The sequence below is a fragment of the Ranitomeya variabilis genome, chromosome 7 (assembly GCF_051348905.1).
Source record: "Ranitomeya variabilis isolate aRanVar5 chromosome 7, aRanVar5.hap1, whole genome shotgun sequence".
Taxonomy (NCBI): domain Eukaryota; kingdom Metazoa; phylum Chordata; class Amphibia; order Anura; family Dendrobatidae; genus Ranitomeya; species Ranitomeya variabilis.
Window position 1 is genome coordinate 77,963,537 of NC_135238.1, and position 25,759 is coordinate 77,989,295.

The 25,759-nt window shown below is 46.3% G+C and overlaps 1 protein-coding gene across 10 annotated transcripts in view; it reads left to right on the plus strand.

Moving 5' to 3' along the window:
- NPRL3 (NPR3 like, GATOR1 complex subunit) overlaps window positions 1-25,458 on the plus strand; it is a 72,701-nt gene extending 47,243 nt beyond the window's left edge. For 9 of the 10 annotated variants that reach the window (XM_077275316.1, XM_077275309.1, XM_077275313.1 and 6 more), the window contains 5 exons: window positions 575-681; window positions 3,343-3,472; window positions 5,402-5,591; window positions 6,727-6,919; window positions 25,219-25,458. In XM_077275316.1, the coding sequence (XP_077131431.1) occupies window positions 575-681; window positions 3,343-3,472; window positions 5,402-5,591; window positions 6,727-6,919; window positions 25,219-25,384 (786 nt within the window). In that variant the 3' untranslated portion in view covers window positions 25,385-25,458. Of the gene's footprint in view, window positions 1-574; window positions 682-3,342; window positions 3,473-5,401; window positions 5,597-6,726; window positions 6,920-25,218 lie in introns of all 10 variants that reach the window. The other variant, XR_013218237.1, reaches the window with a different exon arrangement.
- The last annotated feature ends 301 nt before the right edge of the window (window positions 25,459-25,759 follow it).

Consider the following 25,759-nt stretch of genomic DNA (forward strand, 5'->3'; position numbering starts at 1 on the left):
CGCAGACCGCAAATGTGAACGTAGACTTAAATAGCTGGATAGAGCTGGATCCGCGGGCTGTGATCTGGCCTACGCTCAGCACTCTGCGGAGCGCTGTCATTCAAAACACGTCCACTCATTTTGGTGTTTAGTCCCAAAATGGAGGATGGAAGAAGAAAAGGGTTGGACAAGGAAAATGACATCATTTCTTTTTTTTTTTCCCCCACTGCAGTTAAAGCTTTATTTGTGTCAAACACAGACAATCTGCAGAGAAAACTGCATAAAAAATCGCACTAAAAACCGCATCAAAAAACGCATCAAAAAACGCACCTGCGTTTTCTGCCAAGAGCTGCGGTTTTTAGTCCTGAAAAAAAGGATTGAAATCAGGAACGTGTGAACATACCCTAAGACGGATTTCATCAACCAAGGTATCGTGTTAATCAGTATAACAGTGCTGACCTGACACTGTGTGTAGGTTACTGTGCACAATCCTGCTGACAGGTTCCCTGTAAATATGGTCGGTTATGATGGGTATGATTATTAGCTGCCCGAATCCCCTTGAGTAATTCATGTTTCTATGTGTTACTCTGTCTAGGTATTCCAGCTAGCCGCACACTTGGTTTACTGGGGTAAAGCCATTATCATTTATCCGCTGTGTGAAAACAATGTCTACATGTTATCTCCAAATGCAAATGTTGGGCTGTAAGTATAGTGTGTGTTTGCAAATTGAAAAGTGAATTTTTATAACATATAATTATTACGCCATGTAAGGCCAATATTGAGCTATTTCTGAAGGAGGTGTAGTAGATACTATGTGTGCTGCTTCTTCTCTTTCCTCCTTAAAGGCCCCGTCTCACATAGCGAGATCGCTAGCGAGATCGCTGCTGAGTCACAAGTTTTGTGACGCAACAGTGACCTCAGTAGCGATCTCGCTATGTTTGACACGTACCAGCGACCAGGCCCCTGCTGTGAGATCGCTGGTCGTGTCGGAATGGCCTGGACCTTTTTTTGGTCGTTGAGGTCCCGCTGACATTGCTGAATCGGTGTGTGTGACACGGATTCAGCGATGTCTTCACTGGTAACCAGGGTAAACATCGGGTTACTAAGCGCAGGGCTGCGCTTAGTAACCCGATGTTTACCATGGTTACCATCGTAAATGTAAAAAAAAACCAAACACTACATACTCACATTCCGGTGTCCGTCAGGTCCCTTGCCGTCCGCTTCCCGCTCTGACTGAGATCCGGCCGTAAAGTGAAAGTACAGCACAGCGGTGACGTCACCGCTCTGCTGTTAGGGCCGGCGCTCAGTCAGTACAGGAAGCGGACGCCAGGGGACGCGAAGGTGAGTATGTACTGTTTGTTTTTTTTACTTTTAGGCTGGTAACCAGGGTAATCATTGGGTTACTAAGCGCGGCCCTGCGCTTAGCAACCCGATGTTTACCCTGGTTACCCGGGGACCTCGGCATCGTTGGTCGCTGGAGAGCGGTCTGTGTGACAGGTCCCCAGCGACCACACAGCGACAAAACAGCGACGCTGCAGCGATCAGCATCGTTGTCTGTATCGCTGCAGCTTCGCTGTGTGTGACGGGGCCTGAAGAAAGACCATATTGCCAGCTTTTGTATAAGGGGTGAATTAGGAGGCGCAGGTCTAGGCTATAATCTAGCGCTGCACCATACCTTACAGTATTATGTACATCTGATGTATAGTGGCTTGTTCTGTCCCTTTACCTACACCACCCACCCAAGAAAACTGACACTTGCAGATTCAGAAACTGTAAAATTAGAACTATGTGCAGAATATGTATGTGTAAATCTATACATATATGCAGTATTTCTTGGACTGTAAGGCTGTGTGCACAAGTTCCGGATAAAACCACGAAAAAAACACTCACATTAAGCATCCTATTAAAGAATGCAATACACATTTTGTATGCACATGCTGCATTTTTTTTCCTGACTGGAATCGCATTCCGGAAAAAAAAAAGCAGCATGTTCATTAATTTGTGGAACCGCGGGGATTCTGCACACATAGTTATGCATTGATCTGCTTACTTCCTGCATAGGGCTATGCCCACCAGGCGGGAAGTAAGCTGATCATGTGCGGTTGGTACCCAGAGTGAAGGGGTGGAGACTCTCCTCCACGAACTGGGCACCATATCACTGTTTAAAAAAAAAAATTAAATAAAAAACAGTGATATACTCACCTTCTGATGGCCCCTGGAGTCTTCCCGCACGCGGCACCTTCCGTTCCCAGGGATGCTTTGTGTGAAGGACCTGTGATGACGTCGCGGTCACGTGACGATGACGTCGCGGTCACGTGACCATGACGTCATCCCAGGTCCTTCGCACACAGCATCCCTGGGAACGGAAGCCGCCGCGTGCACCGCTGAGGAGATCGGGGGCCGTCAGAGGGTGAGAATAACCATTTTTTAAATTATTTTTAACATTCTATCTTTTTACTATTGATGCTGCAAAAAGTTGTAGTAAAAAGTTGGTCACACTTGTCAAACACTCTGTCTGACAAGTGTGACCAACCTGTCAATCATTTTTCCAAGCGATGCTACAGATCGCTTGCAAAACGCTAGTGTTTAGCGGGAATATGCATGCCATTCCGCATGCGATATACCTGCAGCAGGAGTTGCGGAATTGCCGCCGAAATTTCCGCGGCAATTCTGCAATGTGTGCACTTAGCCTAAGAAAAAGCGTCCCTGTGAAACTCTGAAAGCACAATGCAGCAGCACAGCTCTCTACTACAGCTGACACTGATCAGTGTGATCGCTGCAGGGCAGGAGAGGCTATAGGCGCCTGCACATCACTAAACTTACAGGGATGACAAGCGGAAGGACCTTTTAGGTCATGTGAACTGACACATGCCTAGAGGGAAATTCACAATGTGGCTGTGTGAGATGATGTAGCAGAGCTGTGTATAGCAGAGATGAGTGTACATACAGCAGTGTAGTGTATATGTGTGCACTGCTGAGTGTACGTAATGTTCACACTGTAAAGATCTATATGTATAATACACATACCGCAGAGACACTAATAGATCTGTTACCTCCCTGTTCTGCCCATTGTACTAAGATTAGTGCTAGTGACCCCTGCACTTCTTTACACCTCCAAAGAAGCTTTAATTAGAAGGACATCTAGTCTTCAAAATGCTTTGCTATCAAAACTAGGGGTGCGTCTTGTAGTTCTATAGTCCGATAATTTACTCATGGGACTGCACAGCACATGTTCATGAAATTAGGAATCACTCTGTTGTACGGATGTTATTTTAATCAGAAGCTAGAGTAAAGTATACGATGTTGGCTTTGTCAGATGAGGCGTATACGGTATCACTCACTGCTGTCCGTTCTGTCTTCCAGCTACTCGCGTCTGGCAGGGCAGTTTTCACATCAGTTTCCTGCACACGACCTCCCCTCTGTTCTTTCTAAGTTTTCTCTACCTGTTTCTTTATCAGAGTTCAAAAACCCATTATCGCCACCGAGGCAAGAGGTAAGGGGATAACATGTCCTATATTGTATTTTATCATCACTGCTGCACCAAAGGTGCTCAAACATCTAGCACAGCTTGTAAGTGTAATGACAAAGCATACATCATAAATATGCCTTGAAATAGCAGTCATTTATTCCCTGTGAACTTTTCTACACTTTTCACCTACAAACGTAAATGTTTATTTGCATTTTTGTGATATACCAACACAAAGTAGCAAATATTTGTAAAGCGTAAAGGAAATGATACATGGTTTTCTAATTATTAAAAAAAACCATAAATCTGAAAATTCAGATAACAGCATACATATAGGTTCGTGGGTGTAAAGTTAAAAAATTGTGGAAAAGTTCACCGTTTATTAATACTTTTTCAAGGCACTGTATACTTATACTGTAAACTAATAAATATAGCTATGAAAAAAGGACAGCTATTTGTCTTTTGCTTGACTAGAGTTGTTATTATATGATACCCCTACAATTATCCCTATCTACCTAATCTAAATGTTTGTTTACTGCACTTTCTGTAACGTTTTGTTTGAAAGGAGTCTCAAACGTGACGGGATGCTGGGGCTGCCCTCGCTCCCCACAGTGTCCATCTCCCCTTCTGGAACAGGACATCACAGAGGGCAGCGCTGCATTTAGTCACATGTTTCTTGCATCACTGCCTTCACAAGATTTCCTGGATTCTGGGTGACGGACGCCGTAGCAGATCTCTTCTTTTGTCTCCACCACCACCATAGCGTCTAACTGAAAGATGATGTTGTTAAGGTGTGGAGATGGAAGCAGTGAGTGACACCAGTGGTTCCCCACAGCTTCTAGCACCACTTTCAAATGAGTAATCATCAGGGGGCGGTGATAGAAGTAGTAAGTGACACCAGCGCCGGACCTTGATGACTATTCATTTGAGTGCGTTGTTAGAAGCTGTGGTGTGTCGCTGGTGTAATTCACTGTTTTTTCTCTGTGTCCTGATGAAGTCTTTCACAGTTAGAAAACGTGGCAGCAGAGGAGATATAGATGCTACAGAGTATTGAGTGCAGCGCCAGCATCCTGTAATGTCCTGCGTGAGACTCCTCTCAAATGAAACATCACAGGAAGTGAAGTAAAACAAGTTTAAGGATTAGATAGATAGGCAGAAGTGTATGGTATTGTATAATAAAGGTAATTACAAAAGTGTTTAGTTTGTGAAGACAGATATTTAGAAAGGGTGTTTTAGATACCTTCCCACCCCTATAAGCCTGTCATACACATTAGATGGCTGTTGGCTGAAGAATGATTTGGCATCGTTTGGCCAAGAGCCATCTCGGCAGACTCTCCCATTCACGAGTGCTCATTCATCTGTATTCTCTATGAGAAAGCCTCCAACTGACATGTCAGCCACACTTATCCCAGGGAGAGCAATGCGATCAGCAGTCCAAAACTGGGCATGTCCGATCGGCAACTCTCCCAACACCCCCATACACATCAGACTGTCAGCCGAACCCGTCAATATCTGTGGGTTTAGCTGACATTAGTCTAATGTGTAAGGAGGCCTTTAGGAGTGATTTAGCAAAACTGGTGCAAGGGAAAAGTGTAATATCTGATTTAAACTTTGACTTTTGACTCTGGTAAATGAGAGGAGTCTGACTGGTTAATATGGGGAATTACTGTGCTTTTCTTTTGCACCAGTTTTGATAACTTTCCCCCTGATGTCCAAACTGGTAATTATAATTATTGGGACTCCCCGTCTAGTGATTGAAGAGGCTTCCAGCAATTGGACTCCCAGCATTCCTACATTCTCACCTATCCTGGGTAGATGACATATGTTTATGGGACAACCCATTTAATATTACATTTGTTTCTTGGTCTAAGTCATAGAGTAATTGTTGATAAGGATATTCTGTTTGCCCCATGATTCGTTCAGTGTTCTCCCTAATGTCTGTGTTGGACTCTGCAGCCTCACCTCATTCAAATGGTCATTTGGATGCTTCAGCGGCAACTTCTAATCCAGATCCACACATTTGTCTGCCTCCTGGTGCCCCCCAAAGAAGATGCCGCTTTGTCAAAAGAAGAAGATACACCTTTTGCTGCCAGAGTTGGTGGTCGCAGTCTGAGCACACCAAATGCACTAAGCTTCGGCTCACCAAGTAATGTGTGTTATTACTACTACTAGGGTTCTGTATTGGTGTCACCATATGTCTGATAATTCACCGCTGTTGGCACCAGAGGAACCTGCTGGTGGCCACACGAGATAAGCCATTAATGTATGGTCTGTGCAGGCTCCAGCCCCCATAACCCAGCCGAGCGGTCCCCTCATTGCAGTATGGGTGATGTGACCCCCGTGCTCAGGCGGCAGGGTCCGCTCAGGCGGCAGGGTCCGCTCCTGCATTTCACTGTTGTTCACTTCATTGATCTGACCTGCAATACCACAGACACATGTGAGGTCCACCACAATCCAAGCTGCTGTGTAGTTGTGCAGATCAGTGAGGGGCCCAGCCTGGATTTTAAATGCATTAAACATTTTGGCCATCTGTTTTGTTTTTTTTTTGGTGATCTGTTCACTTGAATTGGGAATTTTGATCCAGTAAATGGATGTTTTTTAATGCACATTGTCACAACGTAAGCATACCTGGTCATGTGAATAGCCCCATTGAATTTGCTGCTGAGTGGCCCCATTTCTGCCACCTTGGTGCATATATGAATCCCAGTTATAGTGTGGGTTTCATAGGAGATTATATACTATATAATGCAATGTGCTGTATATTACCATACTGCAATGTACTAGTATGTAGTACAAGTGATCAAGCTCGGGGGTCTCAAAAATAACATGAAAATAAGAGTTAAAAAAAAAATCTTAAAGTGTGAATCACACTTTACCTTTTGAAAATAAACTGAACAAAGCAATAAGCAAATTTAGTGTCACTTTTGTAATAGTCCAATCTATCAATCAAAATAAAAAAAAATTGTTTAACCCATTAGGTGAAAGCCAATATAAGGAATAAAAAATGAAAAGCTAAAATTCACAGTTTAAAAATGTTCTATGTACCCGAAAATGTTTTCAATAAAAAAGCCCCTCACCACCCACATCCATAAAACATAAATAAAAGTATGTCTCTTGGAAGAAAAGGAAAAAACAGAAATGTTTTGCATCCTTGAGGGCTTAATATATTTTTACCTTGCGGGCGACATTTCTATCTGCAAAACATGAGAAACCTGCTGTAAATGTCATGTCCCACCTCGCATCCAGTGTTACTAAGATGTCTGTGTAATCCTCCTCCTCAGCCAGCAGCGATGACATGACACTCACTAGTCCCAGCATGGACAACTCCAGTGCCGAGCTGCTCCCAGGAGGAGACTCTCCAGTCAATAAGAGGGCAACGGAAAACCTTCTTGCAAGTCTGACTCAGGCCGAGAGGGAAGCCATTCTCAATGTGCCTGCAGCTCAAAACCAGGAGGACCTCAAAATGTTTGCCAGGTAAGGATGATACAAATTGAGTATCCAAAGAAATGACTGCTTTAATGACATCCATTAAAGGGGTTGTCTACTAGTCGTTCAACTCCTTAATTGTTTACCCCAAATAAAACAATAACTCCTATACTCCCTGCGTCTGCTCTCTCGCTTCCTCCAGATATCTGATTTGTCCAAAGGAAGGACACTGAAGTGGACTCTAATTGTTTGCAGGGAGCATGTGACATAAGAATGTCACAGGAGATCCTTTGCTGTCTCCGCTGGAACAGAGGCAGCGCCGACTCCACTGGAACAGGTGCCAACTCCGCTGGAACAGCGCCAACTCCGCTGGAACAGCGCCGGAGGAGAGTATAGGTGTTTTACTTGGGGAAAAGGGGTTGTCCAAGTAGTGAACAACCCCCTTAACTAGAACACACCCATGTCTCCTAAGAGCTACTGTATGAAAGTCATTCTGGAAACGTACACATATAGATGAGTTCTTTACCAAGCTGATTTTGGAGCTTTTGTTTAAAGCAAGAGCTGCACTATGGCATGTGTAAATATAATTTTTCAGCAGGAAACCAATTTATCAGAGTGCTGGGAGATGTATGTTAAAGTGTAGGTATTGTATATAGTAGTACAGTAACATTTGGAGGGAGAGGAAGGAGATGCAGCTGCAGCTTGTTTTTGTCTTTGTGTAAAGTTGTGTTCTGTGTTTACTGCAGAAGAGGGAATCGCCCAGTGATCAGAATGCCATGCATAGCATATTAGGTGCATGGCAGGATGAAACGGCACGGAGGGAGAGCAATCATCACCCCTGAGAGACCCATGCCGTACTAGGAAAGATAATACCTAAAATCCGGTGTGCGCCTCACCACGAATCTTGCTCCAGTCAGTCATTAATTTGACAAGTGGGGGTTGCCATGCCCCTGTCCCAGCTCTGCCCACTCTGTTGGAGCTAGGAAAAATGGAATGGAAAGAGCTGTACATTTTTAACACCACTGCCTCTTGTGACAAATTATAGCACCTTCTCAAAGCTTTTTACACAAGAATTCTATTGTAAAAGCTATGATGAATTGGGGTCGTAGTTCTGTGAAAACGGTTTCCGTGTAATCATGCTTTAATCATTCATGACCTCTGCTCTCTGTGGTTTTCAGTCCAGTGGGCGGTCCCACAGCTTTCTTTGTAGAAGCATGCACACAGATAGCCATCAATCACTGATGGGACTGCCCGCTGGACTGAAAATCCTAGAACAAGCAGAGGTATAACCAAGGAAAATCTGAATTACACTGCATCTTTTCTCACAAAACTGTATATATGTGTATTCAGCTCCCCCTGCTCTATTACAGGCTCCTATTAAAGGACCCACCATAAAGAATACATTTAACTTAGCAAAAAAGGTGGAAATAAATGTTTTTGTAATTTGCAGTTATTAAAAATGATGCTCCATTCAAAAGATAACAAGTTTTCATCTACTGACGTTTGCTCCCTGGCGTTATTCCTGCTGAAAGCTTTATCCGTCCTCCGAGTGGCCGATCAGCTGGCCGAGCATGCACAGTACCTGTCATCATAAGAGTCCCCCCCAACTCCCCACCCCCAGTGTGCACAACGAATGCTCCCTACAGTCGCCTTACATAGGTTTGACAGCGAGCATGGAAGCAAGCTAGTGATTCTCCCCCCTGTGCTCATAGGTGTGACCTCCGAGTGAGATAAATTGTGCTTCACAAACCTGAGTGAGAGCGGGAAGTCATCTGTCTGCAACCGCGCTCACATAGGTCTGTGAGGCATTATCTGCCTTTGGGCTGCTAAGGTGAGGAGATGCACTGCAGCCAGAGAACGAGGAGATGTGAGTATTGTAGATATTTATTTTTTAAATCAGTGAGTATGTGGTGGCCATAATACTGGACGACTATAGTGCTGCATTATACTCCTGTGTGGGCGGCTGCATTATACTCCTGTGGGGGGCTGCATTATACTCCTATGGGGGGCTGCATTATACTCCTATGGGGGGCTGCATTATACTCCTATGGGGGGCTGCATTATACTCCTATGGGGGGCTGCATTATACTCCTATGGGGGGCTGCATTATACTCCTATGATGCCGCATTATACTCCTATGGGGGGCTGCATTATACTCCTATGGGGGGCTGCATTATACTCCTATGGGGGGCTGCATTATACTCCTATGGGGGGCTGCATTATACTCCTATGGGGGCTGCATTATACTCCTATGGGGGCTGCATTATACTCCTATGGGGGCTGCATTATACTCCTATGGGGGCTGCATTATACTCCTATGGGGGGCTGCATTATACTCCTATGGGGGGCTGCATTATACTCCTATCATGCTGCATTGTACTCCTATCATGCTGCATTGTACTCCTATCATGCTGCATTGTACTCCTATCATGCTGCATTGTACTCCTATCATGCTGCATTGTACTCCTATCATGCTGCATTGTACTCCTATCATGCTGCATTGTACTCCTATCATGCTGCATTGTACTCCTATCATGCTGCATTGTACTCCTATCATGCTGCATTGTACTCCTATCATGCTGCATTGTACTCCTATCATGCTGCATTGTACTCCTATCATGCTGCATTGTACTCCTATCATGCTGCATTGTACTCCTATCATGCTGCATTGTACTCCTATCATGCTGCATTGTACTCCTATCATGCTGCATTGTACTCCTATCATGCTGCATTGTACTCCTATCATGCTGCATTGTACTCCTATCATGCTGCATTGTACTCCTATCATGCTGCATTGTACTCCTATCATGCTGCATTGTACTCCTATCATGCTGCATTGTACTCCTATCATGCTGCATTGTACTCCTATCATGCTGCATTGTACTCCTATCATGCTGCATTGTACTCCTATCATGCTGCATTGTACTCCTATCATGCTGCATTGTACTCCTATCATGCTGCATTGTACTCCTATCATGCTGCATTGTACTCCTATCATGCTGCATTGTACTCCTATCATGCTGCATTGTACTCCTATCATGCTGCATTGTACTCCTATCATGCTGCATTGTACTCCTATCATGCTGCATTGTACTCCTATCATGCTGCATTGTACTCCTATCATGCTGCATTGTACTCCATTGTACTCCTATCATGCTGCATTGTACTCCTATCATGCTGCATTGTACTCCATTGTACTCCTATCATGCTGCATTGTACTCCTATCATGCTGCATTGTACTCCTATCATGCTGCATTGTACTCCTATCATGCTGCATTGTACTCCTATCATGCTGCATTGTACTCCTATCATGCTGCATTGTACTCCTATCATGCTGCATTGTACTCCTATCATGCTGCATTGTACTCCTATCATGCTGCATTGTACTCCTATCATGCTGCATTGTACTCCTATCATGCTGCATTGTACTCCTATCATGCTGCATTGTACTCCTATCATGCTGCATTGTACTCCTATCATGCTGCATTGTACTCCTATCATGCTGCATTGTACTCCTATCATGCTGCATTGTACTCCTATCATGCTGCATTGTACTCCTATCATGCTGCATTGTACTCCTATCATGCTGCATTGTACTCCTATCATGCTGCATTGTACTCCTATCATGCTGCATTGTACTCCTATCATGCTGCATTGTACTCCATTGTACTCCTATCATGCTGCATTGTACTCCTATCATGCTGCATTGTACTCCATTGTACTCCTATCATGCTGCATTGTACTCCTATCATGCTGCATTGTACTCCTATCATGCTGCATTGTACTCCTATCATGCTGCATTGTACTCCTATCATGCTGCATTGTACTCCTATCATGCTGCATTGTACTCCTATCATGCTGCATTGTACTCCTATCATGCTGCATTGTACTCCTATCATGCTGCATTGTACTCCTATCATGCTGCATTGTACTCCTATCATGCTGCATTGTACTCCTATCATGCTGCATTGTACTCCTATCATGCTGCATTGTACTCCTATCATGCTGCATTGTACTCCTATCATGCTGCATTGTACTCTTGGGGAGGCCTGCGTTATACTATATGGAGGACTATGGTGTGCATTGTACTGTATAGAGGACTATGGGGTGCACTATATTATGTGGAGGACTTTGGGGTGCATTACAGTAAACCAGCAAAATGCTACCTATTCATTGAGTGATTGGATTGTTATTGCTGGAACAATAATTATCACCAGCACATCGCCTGCAGCATATGTGCTGCTGATAACATGATACTATATGAGGACAGATTGATCTACTAGTGATTGTTCTGTGCCCATCATTCTTCCTCAGCTGGTATAAAGAGGCCGGGAAAGAAGCACTGTCTGCGAATTGAGATAGTGATTTGTCTTTTATCCTAACTCATATTGCAAGACTCGTTAAAGGGCTGATTGTGACTTGTAGGATCGCTACTTCCAACAGGTCGTGCTATAGAGTTCAAGTCATCTTTTTCTCTGAAGAGGTAATTTGCATATTAAATTTCCCAGAGGAGCATTGCATGGCGAATAAGCCTCCTTACCTCGACAAGCCTGAGCTGGTATGTCACTCTCCACAAGGAGAAACTTTACCCCAATATTGTTGATCACACTCATTTAACGACCTGAACTCAGCGCATGTAAACACAGCTGAAATGTTTCTGTGTCATGGTGCAATATGTCAGCATTTGGGCCCCACTTTGTCTAAAACTGTCCTTGTATGAAATGTATAATGATTAAAGAGGGATTTTTGGTTCTTACCGTAAAATCTCTTTCTTGGAGCCTTCATTGGGGGACACAGGTAACCATGGGGTGTATGCTGCTGTCACTAGGAGGCTGACACTATGCAAATAAAGAAGAAGTAACTCCTCCCCGGCAGTATACACCCTCCGACAGGCACCAGGCAACTCAGTTGGTGCAAAAGCAGTAGTAGGAACAGGTAATATAAAACTCAATCTATGTACCAACCCACAACAACGGCACGTTAGCCAACACGGTACAACTTCAAGGGAGGGTGCTGTGTCCCCCAATGAAGGCTCCAAGAAAGAGATTTTACGGTAAGAACCAAAAATCCCTCTTTCTTTCTCGCTTCATTGGGGGACACAGGTAACCATGGGACGTCCCAAAGCAGTCCCTAGGGTGGGTATTCTGCAGAAAAAGAGGAGTCAGGTTGGCCGGTGAGAAACCGCCGCCTGCAGTATCCTCCTACCCAGGCTCGCGTCCGCGGAAGCCTGAGTATGCACCCCGTAGAATTTGACAAAGGTGTGCATGGAAGACCACGTAGCGGCCTTGCAAACCTGCGAGGCCGAAGCTTGGTGACGAACTGCCCAGGAAGCTCCCACTGCCCGGGTAGAGTGAGCCTTCACCCCCGAAGGAGGCTGTTTGTCTTGGACGCGGTATGCCTCCAAAACCGCTGAACGGATCCAACGAGCAATCGTGGACTTGGAGGCAGGAAGACCCTTTCGACGCCCATCCGAGACGACGAACAGAGGATCGGCCTGACGAAAAGAGGCAGTTCTGGCGATGTAAATCCGGATAGCCCTGACCACATCCAGCTTGTGAAGGGATATCTCCAATGGATGAACCGGGGAAGGGCAAAAGGACGGGAGGACAATGTCCTCGTTGATATGAAAAGATGAGACAACTTTCGGTAAGAAGGAAGGAACCGGACGAAGAACCACCTTGTCTTGATGCAGGACCAGAAAGGGAGAACGACAGGATAAAGCCGCCCGCTCTGAAACCCTTCTAATGGAGGTGATGGCGATCAAAAAGGCTACCTTCCAGGATAGAAGCGAGAAGGAAACATCCTGAAGCGGTACAAAGGGCGGCCGCTGCAGGGCATCTAAGACGAGGTTGAGATCCCAAGGCTCAACAAGAGACCGGTAAGGGGGAGCTATATGAGCGACCCCCTGGATGAAGGTCCTCACCTGAGGCAGGGAAGCCAGGTCTCTTTGGAAAAGAATTGATAGAGCGGAGATCTGACCCTTCAAGGTGCTAAGGGAAAGACCCGAATCTAGGCCCGTTTGAAGAAAGCTGAGAAAGGAAGGAAGGGAAAAGGCCATAGGAAACAGATTGTTATCCTGACACCACCGGAAAAAGGCCTTCCAACATCTGTGGTAGACACGCGATGAGGCCGGTTTTCTCGCTCTTATCATAGTCTGGATGACGCTATGAGAAAAACCCGCGTTCTTCAGGACCGCGGCCTCAACGGCCATACCGTTAAATTCAGCGACCTAGAATTCGGGTGGGAGAGAGGCCCCTGTGAAAGAAGGTCCGGAAGATCCGGAAGTCTCCACGGAACATCCGATAACATGTTTATCAGCTCTGCGTACCAGGCTCTGCAAGGCCAATTTGGAGCTACCAAGAGTACGGGGACCCCTTCCGACTTGATCTTCTTTACGACCCTTGGGATCAGAGGGAGAGGCGAGAACAGATAGGGCATCCGGAACTGGGCCCAAGAGATCACGAGAGCGTCGCATCCGACGGCCATCGGGTCCCGAGACCTGGCGACGTACTGGGGAACTTTGTGGTTTGCCCGGGAGGCCATCAAGTCGACGTCCGGAACGCCCCACCACTGGCAAATCTGGCTGAAGATTGCTGGAAGAAGAGACCACTCGCCCGCCACGATGCCCTGGCGACTTAGAAAGTCGGCCTCCCAATTGTCCACCCCTGGGATGTGGACGGCTGACAGAGAGGGAACATGACCCTCCGCCCAGCGGAAAATTTTTGCTACTTCCGCCATGACTTGACTGCTGTGAGTTCCCCCTTGGTGATTTATGTATGCCACGGCCGTGGCGTTGTCCGACTGAATGCGGACCGGCTTTCCCGAAAGGAGAGACTCCCAGCGGATGAGGGCTAGAAAGATGGCTCTGATTTCCAAGAGGTTGATCGAGAGGCACGCCTCTTGAGCAGTCCAGCGGCCCTGGGCTGTGAGGTGGAGAAAGACCGCTCCCCAACCTTGGAGACTGGCGTCGGTGGTAATCACCTGCCAGTGGGGGGGTAAAAATGACCTCCCGCGCAGAATGGAGGTGGACAGCGTCCACCAAGAGAGAGACTGTCTCGCCCTGGGGGAGAGGCGAAACGGACGGTCCAGGAAAAGCGGGTTCCTGTCCCAGGCAGACAGAAGAGCCAGCTGGAGGGGACGAGAGTGGAACTGAGCATAGGGGACCGCTTCCATAGAAGCGACCATTCTCCCCAGAACTCTCATGGCTAGACGAAGGGACAGAGGACTCGGACCCTTTAGCGCTCTGACACCCCGACGAAGAGAAAGAAACTTCTCCTTGGGAAGGAAGACCTGAGCCCGAAAGGCATCGAATTCCATGCCTAGGAACTCCAGCCGTTGGGTTGGAATCAAGGAAGACTTTTGGTAGTTGATCAACCAGCCTAGGCGAACTAAGGTGTCCAGAGTAAGATGGAGGCTCTGGCTGCAATCCCCCTGGGATGAGCCCTTGATCAATAGGTCGTTGAGGTATGGGATTACCAGAATCCCTTTTGAACGCAGGATGGCCATGACAGCTGCCATGACCTTCGTAAAGACCCTGGGAGCAGATGCCAGCCCGAAGGGGAGGGCAGTGAACTGGTAATGATGTTCCCTGATCGCGAATCGGAGGAACCTCTGATGCTGCACGCAAATAGGAATGTGAAGGTACGCATCCCGAATGTCCACTGAGCACAGAAACTCTCCCGGCTCCATGGACGCGATCACCGAGCGCAGAGATTCCATTTTGAAGTGTTGAATCCGAAGGTGGCGGTTCAATCGTTTGAGATCCAGAATCGGACGGAGAGAGCCGTCCTTTTTTGGAACCACGAACAGGTTTGAATAAAACCCGGAAAACCGCTGACGAAAAGGCACCGGCACTACGACTCCCGAGGCGAGGAGCGAATCGACGGCTTGGAGAAGCCCTGGGAGATGAGAGGGCTTTTTGGGAGGACGAGAGAGCATGAAACGTCTTCCTGGGGGCGAAGAAAATTCTATTTTGTAGCCTGACGTGATGATCTCCCTGACCCAGGCGTCGTCGACTACTGAAAGCCAAACCTCTGAGAATAGAAGGCGGCCTCCCACCCTGGAAGGAGTTCCAGGTGGGGGCGACCCGTCATTTATTAGAAAACCTGCGGCCCCGAGATCCCGATGGTTTTGCGGGGTGGCTCTTGGCTCTCCAGCGTGGCGGAGGCCTGAAAGAAGGTTTTCTTCGGTCCCCTTGTGAGGAGGAACGGTCCTGGACGGGGTTTCCCGAAGAGGCAAAAGACCGAAAGGGACGAAAGGACTGGGGACCCCTCCTGTTGAAGGGACGTTTAGGCTTGGACTGGGGTAAGGAGGTACTCTTACCGCCAGTAGCGTCCGAGATCATTTGATCTAGCTGCGAGCCGAAGAGTCTGGAGCCCTGGAAGGGCAGACCCGTGAGCGATTTCTTAGATGCGGGGTCAGCGTTCCACGCCTTTAACCAAAGAATCCGGCGAATGGCGACAATGTTGCCATTAGCCCTGGTAGAGCAGGCCGCTGCATCAAGGGAGGCATTCATCAGGTATTTTCCTGCCAGTGAAATCTGATCCGCTAATTCAGACAGTTCTTCAGCAGGAGCAGAGGCCGAAATGCCCCTGCGCAGGGTCTTGGCCCAGGCTGATACAGCCTTGGCTACCCATGATGAGGCGAAAATAGGGCAAAGGGAGGCTCCGGAGGCCTCAAATGCTGATTTTGCTAGCGCCTCGATTTGTCTGTCCGAGGGGTCCTTAAGGGAAGCCGCGTCCGGAATAGACAGAACTGTCTGTGAGGATAGCCTGGACACAGGCGGGTCGACCTTAGGAGACTCGGACCACTTAGGGACCAGGTCGGAGTGAAAAGGGTATAACACATCAAGCAGTTTCCTGCCTGGGAAACGCTTGCCAGGGTTTTTCCAGTGAGTGTGTGATTAGGGAAAACCCTAGAGGGACGTTCAATCCGTTTAAAAGCAACGGAGACGTCCTGAGAGCTTGCCTCATCCTCCTTAAGATCAAGCGTCTGAACGATAGCTGAAATAAGGCTATCAACCATGTCTTGTGTTCCGGAAGTCTGATCTGCATCCGAGTCAGATTCCGACTGAGAAGTGACATCAGACCCGAGGTCCGCCTGTGAGGAAGGGGAACGGGCAGATAGGTGAATCCCGATGTGGTCCGGTGAACTGGAGAAGGATCTATATAAGGTCCGTTTTCTGTCTCTTTTGTCCGGTCTGCCTCTGTGAGAGTCTAGGACAGGTGCGGGCGAATCGCCATGAGAGGCGTTCGTGGCACTGGTGGCATTAGAGAGAAGCGGGATGCGTTCAAGTGCCTGGACCAGGGACTGAGAAACCTTAGTCAGGTCGGACACAGATTGAGACATAGCAACAGCCCACTCCGGGGGAGGGGGGTGCACTCATCCCGGGACCCTGAAGCTTCCAGGGGAGCTGACATGGTGGCAGGAACGCAGGACGGGCAGAAAGGAGATGGCTGACCTGAAACCCACTTTTTCTTACAGTGAGCGCAGGCGTAATGGATGGCCGTAGGGGCAAAGGCCGGGGTGGGGTCGGACATAGGTGGATATTACCTTGCCAGAGAATACTGCCAGGTGGAGTAGGAGGTAGCGCTGAGCCTGGTGAAAGACAGCGGTAACCGCAGGTGCCTGTGTTCCCCCAAGAAATCCTGTGTCCCACGCGATGAGCAGACGCTGACACGCTGACAGGGAGCAGGAAGCAGGAGAAAAGAGCGCGGAGAAAGTGCGACGCTGTGGGCGTGCACAGGACCGAAGGGGGGAAAGAAAGGAACGCCCCCTGTAAAACTGAAAGCAATCCGGCCGCTATACCGTCGACCGCCACAAGAGGGCGCTCAAGCGGCAAGAAAAGGAAAAGCAGGGAGACGCTGCACATCCCGGCCGCACTAATTCCGGCCACCACCAGAGGGCGCTCAAGCGCTAAGAAAGGGATAAACAGTGAGGCAGAGAGAAATGGCGGGCGAAGGAGCCTGCAAGTTTGAATAAGGAGGGAAAAGATGCCAGCCTTCCTGCTCCCATTCCTACGTGGTCTCAACGCCCGAATATGCAGCCCACTTCCCTGTCAGATGCTCCCCTATGGTAAGAGGAGATCGCCGCTGGGCAGGGTATTGGTGGGGGTGGGGATGGGGGGTTTGTTGATTGAAGATTCCCTACCTGCAGATGAGGAATCATCAGGATCCCTGGTAGATAGAGGGTCCTGGAAGTAGTCCTCCTTCCCGCGCCACGACTCTCCGGCGCAGAAGACGGCGTCGACCCCTGAACAGGGGGAGAGGGTCACTGGATGTGACCGCCGTCTTCCTCTCAGCCCGCTCCGAGGAGAGGGATGAGGAGGGGAAACGGGCAGGACTGGCCACCGAAGAAAGGGGGTCACCCTGAACACCCGAATGGGTGACAGGGGACAAAGTCCTGCCCAGCGGGTCCGAGAGGGTGCGATGTGGGTGATACCACACTGCTCTCTCGGTCGCTCAAAGTGGGGAAGACAGGGTGAGAAAACTGCACCCTGTTACCCTGAAGAAAGTATCTGAAAAAGAAAGGGGAAATGATTAAAAACAAACAACAAATCCCTGAAAGAAAATGAAATGCGGATCTGGTGTTAGATCCAGGTCCGCCTCCTACAGACACTAAGCAAAAACTGAGTTGCCTGGTGCCTGTCGGAGGGTGTATACTGCCGGGGAGGAGTTACTTCTTTATTTGCATAGTGTCAGCCTCCTAGTGACAGCAGCATACACCCCATGGTTACCTGTGTCCCCCAATGAAGCGAGAAAGAAAAGTGGAATTCTTTTACAGTGAGAGGTATATTGCTGTATAATGCCACAGCTTAGTTACAATAGCTGGCCCTGATCCCTTCATTGGAGACGAGGCCGACCAACAGATCTTTACACTTCTGGCTCCAGTTTGTGGACGCAGTACCGTGGCCCAGTGCACCTGCTGTTCTCAGTACCTGCCTCACAGCACCAGTACACACTTCTGAGGAACTGCTGGAGAACACAGATAATGCGACACATAGGTGCCATTGTGCTTTCTGCTAGGCTTCTCTTGGCTCCCACCTCTTTATAGCAAGCACTGGATTACTCTCTGTAAAAGGAGATAACATAGAGACCATGAAAGGCTGGAGATAACATCTCTGGTAAAACATCAATCCGGTGTATGTTCTGGAAACTGTAGAGGTGCGATGTTCTGTCTAGCATCAGTGTGTGAGTGCAATGTGCTGCTGCTGGGTGTTGTCTGCCTCTCATAATGGAAAGTAATTGTACAGCCGCAGGAAAAAACGATAATGAAAACAGTTCTGTCAGATAAAGCCTGCTGTAAAAACCAAGCATCTGCTAAGTGGAAAGTATTTTCCATTGCATCTTGTGGAAAGTTCTATCAGTGAGTCTGAGTGGTGTATATAGTCAGGCAGTAACCTAGGATGATCATATAGTCAGGCAGTGACCGGAGGATGATCATATAATCAGGCAATGACCCTAGGATGATTATATAATCAGGCAGTGACCCTAGGATGATCATATAATCAGGCAGTGACCCTAGGATGATCATATAGTCAGGCAGTGACCCTAGGATGATCATATAATCAGGCAGTGACCCTAGGATGATCATATAGTCAGGCACTGACCCTAGGATGATCATATAGTCAGGCACTGACCCTAGGATGATCATATAATCAGGAAGTGACCCTAGGATGATCATATAGTCAGGCAGTGACCCTAGGATGATCATATAGTCAGGCACTGACCCTAGGTCGATCATATAGTCAGGCACTGACCCTAGGATGATCATATAGTCAGGCACTGACCCTAGGATGATCATATAGTCAGGCACTGACCCTAGGATGATCATATAATCAGGAAGTGACCCTAGGATGATCATATAGTCAGGCACTGACCCTAGGATGATCATATAGTCAGGCACTGACCCTAGGATGATCATATAGTCAGGCAGTGACCCTAGGATAATCATATAATCAGGCTGTGACCCCAGGATGATCATATAGTCAGGCGGTGACCCTAGGATGATCATATAGTCAGGCAGTGACCCAAGGATGATCATATATTCAGGAAGTGACCCTAGGATGATCATATAGTCAGGCACTGACCCTAGGATGATCATAGTCAGGCAGTGACCCTAGGATAATCATATAATCAGGCGGTGACCCTAGGATGATCATATAGTCAGGCGGTGACCCTAGGATGATCATATAGTCAGGCGGTGACCCTAGGATGACCATATAGTCGGGCAGTGATCTTGGTATGATCATATAGTCAGGCAGTGACCCTAGGATGATCATATAGTCAGGCGGTGACCCTAGGATGATCATATAGTCAGGTGGTGACCCTAGGATGATCATAGTCAGGCGGTGACCCTAGGATGATCATATAGTCGGGCAGTGATCTTAGGATGATCATATAGTCAGGCAGTGATTCTGATTTCTTACCCTCCTGTATCCATCCTCTGTTCTTCCACATGGCTGTCTACTCCTACTTACAGGAAAGATATATATCTTGGTACCGTGTTAGCCAGTAGATAGAAAAATATTTAGAATTGAGAGTTCTCAGTGGTTGATACCTTGCAATGGCTAACTGAAAAGATAGTAACAAATTGCAAGCTTTCGAGACTACTCATGTCTCTTCATCAGGCATAGACTAAAAGAAATTCTGGAGAATCACATATGCACAACACATCAAAGAAAAAAAAAACATAGATAAGACAGGTGACATGAAGCAGAATTACCATGAGTGATAAACAGTTATGTCCATAAATATTGGACCAGTTCTTAGATAAGGAATGTTTTATTGTCCTCTGATTGGGGTCTGGTTCTGTTGTGATGACCCCACATGGTCTGAGGGGCAAATTCCTTAGTTGATGTAAAAAGACATAAATCCATGCGACACATTCATTCCTGCACTAAGAGTGTCAAAGGTCATCATCAGCTTATATTCCCAAACGCTTCTGTCTCTTTGAGATTTGAAGTTACCTTGATTGGGGAAACAAAAATGTGTTGCCACAGGTATATCCATTCTTTTTTCTCTTATTGTATGGCGGTGAGAGTTCATCCGTGTTCTCAGTTTTTGCCCTGTCTCCCCTACCTACAGACCCCCAGTTGGACATTTAGTACAAATAATTAGGTACACCACATTAGATGTGATACAGCTGAAAGTACCTGGTATCTTGTAGTCCTGATGTGAATTGGGGATCTTTATCTTGTCCGTGGTCATTATAAATGGACAGGTTTTACATTTTTTCTGATTGCAAGGAAAGGTTCCTGCAGCTGTTGGAGAGGACAGGAAGCTTCTGACAATGATACTTCTTAGATTTGGGGGCTTCTTAAAACACAGTAGTTGGGGGTCTGGAAAAATGGATTGTAGTGGGGCATCTTTTTGTAGTAAAGGTTGTATTTTCCGTGCAGCTCCCCTTGGCACCTCCAGATTTGGATTGTAGGTGACTACTAGAGGCACCCGGTTATTTTCTTCTTTAGCTTTGTAATGTAGCAGGTGATTCCTTGATATTCTGGTGGCTCTTGTAATCTGGTTTTCAATAGTTCTTGGATGGTAGCCCTGATTCAAAAAGGTCTTTCTGAGGCGACCAAGGTGTTCATCTCTATCCATGGGGTTGTCTCAAAGAGACAGAAGAGTTTGGGAATATAAGCTGATGACCTTTGACAGTGTTAGTGCAGGAATGAATGTGTCGCATGGATTTATGTCTTTTTACATCAACTAAGGAATTTGCCCCTCAGACCATGTGGGGTCATCACAACAGAACCAGACCTCAATCAGAGGACAATAGAACATTCCTTATCTAAGAACTGGTCCAATATTTATGGACTTAAAGGGACACTGTCACCTGAATTTGGAGGGAACAATCTTTAGACCTAAGGGCGGGGTTTTTGGGTGTTTGATGCACCCTTTCCTTACCCGCCGGCTGCATGCTGGCTGCAATATTGGATTGAAGTTCATTCTCTGCTCCGTAGTACATGCCTGCACAAGGCAAGATTGCCTTGTGCAGGCATATACTACGGAGGACAGAGAATGAACTTCAATCCAATATTGCAGCCAGCATGCAGCCGGCGGGTAAGGAAAGGGTGCATCAAACACCCAAAAACCCCGCCCCTAGGTCTAAAGATTGTTCCCTCCAAATTCAGGTGACAGTGTCCCTTTAACTGTTTATCACTCATGGTAATTCTGCTCCATGTCACCTGTCTTAGCTATGTTTATTTTTTTCTGTGATGTGTTGTGCATAAATGTGACTCTCCAGAACTTCTTTTAGTCTATGCCTGATGAAGAGACCTGAGTAGTCTCTAAATGTGTTACCATCTATTCAGTTAGCCATTAAAAGGTATCAACCACTGAGGACTCTCAATTCTAAATATTTTTCTACTCTCACATAGTCTTGCATAGAGAGGCTGACTTCTGATCCAAACAGCATTAGCTGCAGGATTTGGGAAGCAGCCGGAGTATAAAATAAAGATTGATAATACAGTGTGTCAGCGCTAAGAATCCTGGTTGTCACATATCCATGAAACTTGGAGCACACAGAAACTGTTCGGCTAGCCAAAACACAATCCAGCACAAAACCGGTAACTTATTAATATCCAAGTATAAAATGCATCCAGAGAGGTGAGTGACAGGACGGCCGGGCAGCGCTGCTCTACACTCATGTTAACGCATTTTATGTGATTTAATCGAATAAAGGAAGATATCAGTACTAAGAAGTGCTGTGTGGTGTTTTGGCTATTCTCCTGTGATTACGCAGTCACATGGTATGTATCAAGACCAGAACCAAGCTTCTTAACCCCTTCATCCCTGGACAATTTTTCATCTTTACTGTTTTCCTACTCATCCAAAAGCCATTACTTTTTTCATTTTTCCATCCACATGGCCGCATGAGGGCTTGTTCTTTGCTTGACGAGTTATGCTTTTAAATGACATAATTCATTATAATAATAATAATTTTTATTTATATAGCGCCAACATATTCCGCAGCGCTTTACAACTTATAGAGGGGACTTGTACAGACAATAGACATTACAGCATAACAGAAATCACAGTTCAAAATAGATGCCAGGAGGAATGAGGGCCCTGCTCGCAAGCTTACAAACTATGAGGAAAAGGGGAGACACGAGAGGTGGATGGTAACAATTGCTTTAGTTATTTGGACCAGCCATAGTGTAAGGCTCGGGTGTTCATGTAAAGCTGCATGAACCAGTTCACTGTCTTCATTGTACTATTATGCAGATACTGCATAGGTTGTTTTTTTAAATTTATTTAGGTGGTGCAAAAAAAAATGTGTACACTTTGTTTTTTTTTTTGTTTTTTTTAAACGACTCGTATCACTTTAATTTTCAGCCTCTGGGGCTGGGTTGGGCTTATTTTTTGGGCGCTGAGCTGACGTTTTTAGTTATATCATTTTGGGGCAGACACAACATTTTGATCACCCGTTATTGCTTTTTATTGCAATGTTGTAGCTGCCCAAAAGACTTAATTCTGGCATTTGATTATTTTTCTTGTTACGCCATTTACTAATCTGATTAGTTTACTTTATATTTTGATCAGACTTTTACGAAAGCAACGATACAAATATGTGTATTTAATTTGTTTTTAATGGGGCAAAAGGGGAAATGATTTAATCTTTTGTGTTTTTTGTTTTTGTACGGCTTACTGTATTTGCTAGTCCCCTTAGGGGACTTGTAGCTGCGATAATCCGATCGCTTAAACAATGTCTGATCGCTTTGTATAGTGAAAGTGCCAATCTCATATGAATTTCAGCTACTGGTTGGCTTGCACAGGAAGATTGTAATGACATACATAGGGGTTTTCAGCAGACCTCCATCTATCGTGGCAACCTATCGGTGCCTCGAGATCACAACATAGGCGCACCGATGAGTGCAAGGAATGATGTTCCCCACTGTGAGCTCGTGTTAAAGGGTGCTATCAGAGAGTGACAGCAGCATTTAACGGGTTTACAGCCACGGGTAGAGCGCCGCACCACTCGCGATCGTTAAAGGCACATGATGGCTGATTAAATCAGCCATCAGCTGCCGGGAAAGATGTGGATTCGGCGTGCGAGCCCGCATCAAAGGCAGTGATTCGACATATGATATACATGTACATGTTATGTCGTGAAGGGGTTAAACAATAAGTAAAGTGATCAGGAAGATAATTACCATTGCTACCTTTTATCTAATGTACTTTACAAGTGGAGGAAATAATAGAAAAAAAAATCCTGGTGTGTTCCTTCAGTAAATGTTGCTCCATCAGTACAAGCATTGAGAACTTAGAAAACGGCCCACATCCCCATCTCTGCTGCTGGACTCCCATCCGACCTTTTCCCTTCATTTCTTAAAAATTTGCCATCCCTTTCCAAAAACTGTTGTTTGGCGAAAATACTAGGCCTATTAGATGTTCCCGGGGATGTGTGTAATGGTGTGGAGTTCCCGGGGCTAAACCCATGGCTGTTACTCCCAGGCCGGCTACAGTGACTTCACCATGTGGGTTGTTTCTGACATGTCGGTGATCACACTGCTCGCAGTATTAATATCCAAGCCCCGTCCTCAGTAATGGGGGTTCATAGAGGAAATAAACCAAACTGTCTGCGTATTTTTAGCTGCAGGATGTAGCTGCACAGTGTCAGTTGTGTTACACATCTGTTCTGTCCCCGGGCCATGGAAAATCCCATAAACTAAATCTTCAATTTGTTTATTATTTAAACAAGCGTATTCCCCGAGGACGAGCGCTGGCAGGGGATCCGACATTGAAAGCAAAGCAGATATTACATTTCCCACAACAATCTTTCCACCCAGCAATTATGAGTGTGCAACGGTTTGGCTGCTGGAAGTGCTGCAGAAAGACAGCGTGCAGCTGTGGAGGACACGAGGGTCGCGTATCAAAACTAGCGCTAATGGTGTCAGTGGCCAACAATCAGGTTATAACAGCCGGCACATGATCGGTCCCAGAGGGATACTGTGGTTATGTAACCAATGAGCGGCAAATGCTTACATTAAAATGCCACAAAAACGGAGATGAATTTCTAAGTCCGAATATAATGCTTTCTGTTATCAGCCATGTTTCTGAGAACCTTTAGACCAAGCATTCAATATTTCAATCCGGCCTCATATCTTAAATACCAGATCTTCTTATTTTTTTGACCACTGGATGACATTCTGTTCTGGTGGTCATCAGTCTTTTCAACAGAGAACCACAAGCATTAACATTGATGATTCAACAGAAATGTTTTCCCCTAATCCCTCCAAAATAAGTATGTAATCTAGTGTATAAAAGTACTTGCCGACCACCACCTTTCTTGGTTTCAGCCCAAATCCGACCCTCTTCTAGCCCACGTGATTGCAGATCAGACTGGCCGAATCTCATAGGGGTTTGTGTGTGGACCAGAAGTCGCATTCCCAATGTAAGTCTATGGAGTATACTTCTGAGTCTCCTAGAAAAGCGCACAGCAGGCTGAGTGGGCCAGGAGAGGACCTGAGCGGTGCTGGAAACCGAGGCAGCAGGTGATCGGTAAGAATTTTAACACACTTTTACTACACAACTAACCTATTTAGTTTAACATATATAAATGCCCAGAGTATGAAGAAAAGGACACAAAACTCAGACTAGTATATGTCAGCAAAAACTAACTAACCTATTTAGAAGGGGAAACAATTGCTGAGCCTTCTTACTATTGGTAGACGGCCTTGGTTTTTGGAGGATCTTGTCGCCTGCAAGAGAGACATCGCCATCTATGTTGTGCTCAGCAGCATCTTCTCGGCACTGGGCTTGGCTGGGCATCTATAATATAATGCTAGGAGCATCACTCTGTCCGAAGCCTTTATAGACTGCACAAGCGCAATGCACCTGAGAAGTCTGGACCCCACAGAGTTACGCACCTGGCAGTAGCGTAGCGTGTGGGGGGGGGGATCCTGCCTTATACTACAGTGTCTGCCTGTGGGGGAGTGCTGCCTTATACTACAGGGTCTGCCTGTGGGGGGGGTGCTGCCTTATACTACAGGCTCTGCCTGTGGGGGAGGGGGGTGCTGCCTTATACTAGTGTACAATAATGAGATCTCTTGCCAGGTTTGGAACATAATCGATTGTTTTCCCTCTGCTGCAATTGCCTTTAATGAACTCCCCTTCCAATCCAGTTGTACATGTGTAGTGATTGTAACGAGAATCAGCCTGATTATTTCATCCTTTGTATCCTCTCGTAAAATTGATCCTCGTGTATTGTTCTTGTACATATTATTTCCCTGTCCAATCTGTAAACGGTTTATATTCCAGCCCAGGAGCATGAAGTTATGGAGCCAGGCAATGAATTATTTAGTGTCTAGGTCATGAATGTGTTCATTCTTTTGTCTTTTCACTTAGGCTTTTGCACTATTTCCGAGGTCGACATCATCTTGAAGAGATCATGTACAATGAAAACATGCGCCGGTCGCAACTACTAATGCTTTTCGATAAATTTCGGAGTGTCCTGGTAGTCACCAACCATGAGGATCCGGTTATATCTGTCTTTCAGTCTGTCTTTCCTTGACTGATTTTCCAAACGCTGCAAATATTTTACTTTTGTATATATTTTAATGTATTAAAGTACTGGTGTAAAAAATGCATATGGCCTGCCTTTGTCTATATCTTACACTTTAGTATAATATGGGATGCCAGTCAGAAAAATAAGCGGTAAGATTTGTCTTATGTTCCTGTTACAATACCACTATACTGGGCACCACATTTGAAAAAAGACATTGAAAAACTGGAGCAAGTTCAGAGAAGAGCTGCCGGGATGGTGAGCGGACTGCAACGTATGTCCTACGAGGAAAGGTTAAAGGATCTGAGAATGTACAACTGGCAAAAAAAAGAAGGCTGAGAGGAGACTTTGTAGCTCTCAACAAATATCTGAATGGATGTCACA